This window comes from Parasteatoda tepidariorum, chromosome 9 (assembly GCF_043381705.1).
Source record: "Parasteatoda tepidariorum isolate YZ-2023 chromosome 9, CAS_Ptep_4.0, whole genome shotgun sequence".
NCBI lineage: Eukaryota > Metazoa > Arthropoda > Arachnida > Araneae > Theridiidae > Parasteatoda > Parasteatoda tepidariorum.
The window spans coordinates 75,787,350-75,794,826 of record NC_092212.1 but is presented as its reverse complement, the minus strand read 5'-3'; the positions used below and the strand labels follow the sequence as shown (position 1 = coordinate 75,794,826).

Below are 7,477 nucleotides of genomic sequence, written 5' to 3'. Positions count from 1 at the left end.
TATAAACATAAACACATGCATACCTGCCAACTTTTACGCATTTGGCGTAAAATTTTATTTCTGTATTTAAAGTGGTAGTAAAATGTATGTTTTCTATATATTCCTTGCATTTTTTAACTTAATTTAAAATCTTTTTGACTACCACTATTTTTATAAAAATGAAGCATATATATTAATATGCAATTTTGTTGTAGTAGTCCGCATAAGGTTTTTAAAAATACAGCTATGTTTCAACACAAAATTGAAATTTGAATTCTATTTTACTACCACTGGGGAAAAATTTTTTCGAAAGGATTAAAAGTTGGCAGGTATGTAATTGTTGCCTTACCACTACTTGGTAAAATCCAACGACCGTACAAGTTGGCAGGTGTGCGGAGTCAAATAACTTAACTTATTCTTATCTACCCAATTAAATATCTGTGTTATGACTACCGAAATCAATTTCAAAAATTAAAGCCTATAAAATTTACGATAATCTCATAAAACATTTGTGACCACTTTCTAAATTTTTTCCAGGCTGTGGCCACCTTGATGAATGATATTTTAACCTCTCTGGCGCAGCGTGACCAGTTAGGCAACACTAATTCCACAAATGCTACACACCACGAGAAACGTATAACGTAGTGCTTTTAAAGGTTTAACAACCACTAAACTTTAAACAACAAAGAGCTAAAGTGTATCACTTTGCGTACGATTAGCAATTAATTGTTTGAATAATATTTACAATCAAAATTAGATTTTTCGAAAATGGTTAGGACATAGAGTTGACGTATGTTGTTAAAAATCGTATAATATGCTGAAGTAGATAACAAAGAATTGCTCTTTGCTTCATAAGAAAATAATGCCTACTTGCAAGGTTGCCACTGGCGTCTAAAAATGCAAAAAGTGCCGACTTAAAAAAATTCAAAATTTCATTAAAATTAGCAGTTTTTTATGGTATATTTTTTCTGTTTACTATTGAGAAGGAATAAGTATAATGTTTTTGCATTTAAATCTAAATAATTTACAATGTAAGTCATAGTAGTATATAAACCATCGCTGAACGGCGGACTCAAATTTGAGTATAGGCTATTAATATTCAACTCCGCAGCTTTGTAATTTTGAACCCGATCCAGAAGACAAAGGAACTTCTGGATCAAGTATTGAGGGAAGTTTGCCTTCTTAGAGACCATTTTTGATGGAACTAACCGCATTTCCGTTACATCGAGAGAAAAACCACGAAAACCTTCCACGGTTAACCTGACGGCAAGATGACTTTAACCCATGATCACTGAGGATATTTTTACATTAGCATTGTGGTCGGTGCGAGCTGAATGCGAAATTCGTATGGGATTCGAACCTGGTTCACCTCACCTCATTGAAAGGCGAAAGCTCTATCACGTGAGTCATCACAGCTCCGTCATAGTGGTAATTACGAAGAGATAATACATAAATTAAATAGATAATTAATAAATAAAAGTGAATAGAGTTTTTACCACTTTTTATAGTCACCTATGGTAACTTTGTACTTGGTATCAGACAGGGCTCGAAAAACCACCCGTCCGCCCGTCCTCGGCGGTCAAAAATTCCCCGCGGACAACGAATTTCTCGAATCCGACGTCCGCGTGGACGGCCATTTTTCCCTTTAATATTCGTAATACATTTTCAATTTTTGTTGGAATATATATAAATTTTAATTTGTGTCATTAAAATTTAAGATACATAACATCGTTAAACACCAGAAAACTTCAGCCCTCCGAGCCCAAGCTATTTATAAAGACCTAATGCAGCGAAATGGCCCACATTACAGCAACATACTGCGCATGGTGGAATTGATGTTTTCTCTGTCTGGGAGTACTGCAGCGGTTAAAATAGGCTTTTCAGCAATGAACTTATAAAAAAACACATTACGTACTGGTCTTAAACAAGAAGCGTTGAAAGCAATTATGAACATCTACCTAAATGGAAAACCCCTTTCAGATTTATGTGCAGAAACCTCAAAAAAATCATTGACGAGATTGTGGAACTGGCAAACGTCATATTTGATTCATTTAAAAAACTCAGTACCCTCGGATAAATTGACATTCCAGATAACTTGACCTTTATCACTTAAATTCTTTCATAAAAGAAATACTAGGTTACTATTAGTAACCTAGTATTTCTTTTATTACTGTATAATGTAATCCTACTATTTGTAATCCTATTAACTACTAATTCATTGTGCAGTTTATATAAATGTTTGTAATAAATAAGAGAAAATTATATTTTTATTTATTTACAAGTTACGTATTAGTTTCAAAGGAGGACGGGTACATTGTCGAACAAGCCGTCCTCGGGGACGGGTAAAATTTCTGAGTTTTTTCGAGCCCTGGTATCAGAAATACTCGCGTAAACGTATTTTAAAAAATTTGAAACAGTATGATTCAGGGATTAACGTTAATTAATATTAGTTGTTATTGCAGGGTAGCAATACCATAATTATTTTGGGAACATATGAAATAATTTAAAAAAATAGAGAGTGGTAACTTAATTTTGTTTTTAGTGTTCATTTTGTAAAATAAAAATGTTTATCACTATATTATTTTTGACATTCTAAGATTATTTGATTGCGAAGCTGAATATCTAATGCTGATGCTGAAGGTTCTAAGCAGAAAGTTGATGGAACTATAGAAAATATATCACGTTAAGGTTACGTACCTTCTATAAACCAACAAAGGTTCTAGCAATTTGTCTTAGTTCATATGTTCTACAAAGCTATCAATTATTCAATTGAAATATAGATTATTCGTTCGGTGGACACTTTATTAAAGCTAGACACCATCTTTATAATTAAAAATGTGCTCTTCTCAAGAAGACATAACTGTGGCGGTCATTTTGTATTTTTATTTCCGGAAAAAAATTGCACCGAAAAAAAAAACACTTGGGAAACATGGGTACATATTTAAAGCTAATGTATCTCAAAGTAATAAATTCTAATAGTTCCAGTTCTACTTTTAGAAGAACAATAATAGCTTGCTCTTTATTACATTTTTCTACTTAAATTTTCTGCTTCGCAAAGGGTAAAAAAAACACATGGGAAACATGGGCACGCATTTAAAGTTAATGTATCCCAAAGTAATAAATCCTAATAGCTCAAGTTCTACTTTTAGAAGAATAATCTTGACTTGTTTTTATGCAGCATTACCTTGATTAAAATTTCCTGCTCCTCAAAAGGTAAAAAAAAATATCAGAATTGCACATTTATATTTTTTGCAACTCTTTGAAGACTAACAAAACGTATTTTAAATGTAACCTTTTATTTAAGTAAATGAAGCTTTTTTCAAATGGAATTCTTTTTTCCAGGAGCTTAATCCATCCGATAATATTGATACATACTTAACGAATTTCTGTATCTGGCAACACAACAAACGTCACTATGGTCGGGGAAAATCAGCTAGATGGGACCACGCCCTATTGTTATCTGGGTAAGTAATTATTTCATTTACGTACAGGCGAGGTATGCTTAAAGCAAGATTGACATAGGTTCAACTAGATCAATTCCTTCCAAGAAATTATTCTTATCTCAATTTCTCCTGTTTCATAATAGCTAATCACTTGATACAATCCTGTCTTGGATTGACATTTCGTCTATCCAGGTGCATTAGTGCAGATTTGTTGGCCACTCTTTCAGGGGCACCATATTAGGTGGGCCCACCTTGCTCCCACAGTAAGAATAAATAGTACAGAGAATGAAAGAACATCCATTCCTTGTCCGGGATTCGAATCCAGAACCTTTCTGATGCAAGGCCCTGATCCCTACACAGTTCGATCGGCAACCTAAAACAAATTAATAATGTAACATTTTTTTGATTGTTGTAGTTGTTGTTGTAGTTCATTTACGTTGCACTAGAGCTGCACAACGGGCTATTGGCGATGGTCTGGGAGACATGCCTGAGGATGATCCGAAGACATGCCATCACAATTTTGATCCTCTGCAGAGGGGATGGCACCCCCGCTTCGGTAGCCCGACGACCTGCACGCGAAGTCGAGCAGTTTACGGTAGAACAGTTGAACGAGGACCAATACCGCACACCCTCGGTCCCTACGCAGACTGATCCAAGTGGTCACCCACCCGCACACTGACCGCAGTCAGTGAGGCTTGACTTCGGTAATCTGCTGGGAACCGTATCTTAACGATCAGTCCACAGCGGGACAAATTTTTTTGAAAGAAGAAATTTATGTATGAGTGACGCTGCGGTCATACAGACATTCCAATTCCTCACAACCAATGAGAATTTTACAAATGAGATATTTATAAAGCTAGACTGACACAAGTTCAATAAGATCAGTTCATTTCAATATATTACTCTTATCTCCGTCACTCCAGTGGCATAATGGTCAATCCCTTGTAGATATAATCAAGAGTTCGCACAGATCTAAATAAATTAATGAAATAAAATCATTTTTTTTCTAAAAAAAATCATGTATCGGTGAAGCTGGACTTATGGAAGTTCCGATTCATCACAATATTTAAACTGTCAGGGAAACAACAAAAAATAATTAAAGGAAAGGCTTGATTTTATCAGCCCTTAAAAACATCCCAACATGATTAGCAGGGGAAAAAAATTATTAAATATTTTTTTGTTTTAATTATTGTTGCAGCTTTAAAATGCTATGTAAGTTGAATTTAAATCAATGGATTTAAACGCTAATTTTATTCGAATCTTTTAACGACTTTTATGCAAGCATATCAAATTGTCGTTGAAAAGAAACGTTTTTGTTGCATGTTTCTAAATTAAGCTATAATGCCCACAGCTACATATAAATAGTTCTCAAGTTCATTTAAAAAGCCATTTTGTATCACCCAACTCGTCGTGGGCTTAAAAAATTTGATAAGACTGAAAATGAAAATATTTTCCCAACGATTACAACAGGCAATATTCTTAAGTTTTGAAGATAGTTGGTGCAAACTTCATTCCAGTTATAGTCATAAAAAGGTTACGTTTTAACACATGGTTCTTGACTAAGTTTATTGTTCAAAACTACCTATAACTAATTCAAAAAGTCGAGAACGGTTTAAATAATAATTAGACATTTTTTGTGAGATAATTTTAGTTTTTAAGAAAATTTAACTTTTTTGCCTGGCAACTTATAAGTACGTTAAACAGTTTAACGTTAAAACATAACGCTTGGTTAACAGGATTCTTTTTCATTAACAAATTAAACCAAGAATGAATCAAACATCGAAGTGACACATTCGCGACCAAGAGGAAAAGTTTTTTTTTCACTACGGAAATTCAAAATAAAGAGTATGCTATTATCTAACTACCTTGTAGATGACATTCCAGAATCGTAACCCTCGTGTCCTTAACTACAAAAACATTAAAGATTATTATACATTAAAGATTAAAAACACTTAACGTTCTCGTGTTCCTCTAACTAAGGTCTTGTCATTCTTTTTCTTTTTCAAAAGAAACTTACAAAGAAAAAGAGAAGAAAGTAGAGAACGCTTAACAAGATAACAATTCACATGCATTTCGCGGAAGTAAAAGCTCATAAGTATTTTCTAAAGAACAAAAGGAATTGGCGAATCTTACAAATGTTCCGGTTGACCTTGGCCAAACACCTGATTTTACGCCTGGGATCTTTATGTATTCAGTTGCCCGTTTGGGATAACTGACCGTAAATAAAGTGAGGCCAATAATTCCGTGTCTGTAAGAACATGCATCGTGATTCTCGTGTGATATAATCATAAATTACGAACGTTAAATATGTTCCCGGGAATTGTTGCGAAAATGTGCAAATGATCGCTTCATACCACCTAAAGATAGACCCGTTCTTGGTTGAATGATACACGCAACGACAAAAACGGATTACATTTATTGAACTGTTTTATTTATTTAATAAAAATGCTTGTCACGGAGTTTATATTAACCCTTTGCACTCGAGGATCTTTCTATAGTAAAAAACAACGCGCGCAACCAATACGAGTTTAAGAGACAAAGATTACGGTTTGCACAATTAACCTTTAAGAACTGGAGATGTAAAACACTGAACTGAACTTGTCTTTGAGCTGGGCGCCTTGGCCGCTCACAGACCCCTTATCCCACCCATCGTGTATTAATTATCTTTGTATAAGTTCTTTGAGATCAGCAGACTATGTGATAGCTGTGAGATGTAAAATAAGTCGGTATCAGACACTAAAGTTTAAAAATTGTATAAGTGTGGTAGGTAATTCTTAGAAGAGAGAAGACCTCCGCACGGGTTACCATAAGCAAGAAGCCGATCCTTTTAAAAAGGTCCTTTTTTCTAGCGTTGTGACGACATATTTCGTATTTTTCCCATTGCATAGTTTGATAGCCTGGAAGTTGTGACATCTATTTTATTCCTCCTACTGCACAGTTTATATTCGTTACGTCAGACTGCTAAATTTGCCCGTTCAGAGGCCTTCTCTTCGTCAGGAGGTGTTAGCTAAATATCATGATCTTTAAGGATAATAAAGTGATACAAAACGATGGTGAGTCTCCTATAGATGGGTCAAAATTATAGGGTATGTTTTAGTCATAAACAGTGACAGCAGTCTACAAATGAAAATAAGAAATTAAAAAAAGAATTATATTTTTTACCATTTTTTGAGTGAAACACAATGCTAGCTACAAATAATGCTTGGATAGGGGTCCAGACTGAATATTTTCCCGTGAATAGGAACCATTGTCAAAAACGCATGGGAAGCCTTAACCAGAACACCTTCGCATTCGTGATTGTAGCTCTTTCACTTATTTATTGTACTCATACATAAACAGGCTTATAAGCCCTTCTTAAGCTATGAGTTCATAGCACAAGTTCAAGGACATCAAGTAGATACGTCTTAGGTTGTGGCGAGATTTGATCCCGCTATATCTACACTCCAATACGTTTGGGTGATAGGGGTAAGACCGCTCAGCCAGGGAGGTCTCGATTAGTTTCTTTTTCAAAATACTGCTCCATTTGAGAAAAAAAACATAAAATAGTAGAAAGTGGTAAAAAAATTATTTAATTGCGAGCATAAACAAAAAAACTCATTCTATCGTAATACATTAAAAACAAAAACATTTATTTAGAGCCTGAAGTCTTGGAATAATGTCAGGCCCTCCCTGGCTAAGCGTCATCGCTCGTCAGCCACTGGTCGATGCTTGGAGGTAGCGGGTTCGAATCCAGCCTTAACCCCTTGGGGACGGGTGATTCAGAAAAGTATTCTTACAAAATCAGAATCAAGTTGTAATTAGATAAAAAGCGGTAACTTAAATGAAGTCGTTGCCAATTTGACAGATCTACTTTGCTTTTACTTTAATTATTGTTAGTTTAATCTTATATATAATCGATGTTAATTCAAAGTATAACTAAATAGTTTTATTTTGAACAAAGTAATGGTGAATTAAATAAATCAAACAATTATAACTCCGCCCACAAATAAACTGCTAAAGAAATACTTTGATTACCAGTTTTATCTTTTTACCCTGATTGATACGGTTTTATGCTG

At 34.5% G+C, this 7,477-nt stretch overlaps 1 protein-coding gene across 1 annotated transcript in view; it reads left to right on the top strand.

Moving 5' to 3' along the window:
* Positions 1–7,477, top strand: part of LOC107439526 (A disintegrin and metalloproteinase with thrombospondin motifs adt-2) — a 111,344-nt gene that overhangs the window by 63,105 nt on the left and 40,762 nt on the right. Inside the window, exon 6 of the mRNA XM_071185863.1 lies at positions 3,322–3,443. Coding sequence (XP_071041964.1) covers positions 3,322–3,443 — 122 coding nt within the window. The remainder of the gene's footprint in view (positions 1–3,321; positions 3,444–7,477) is intronic.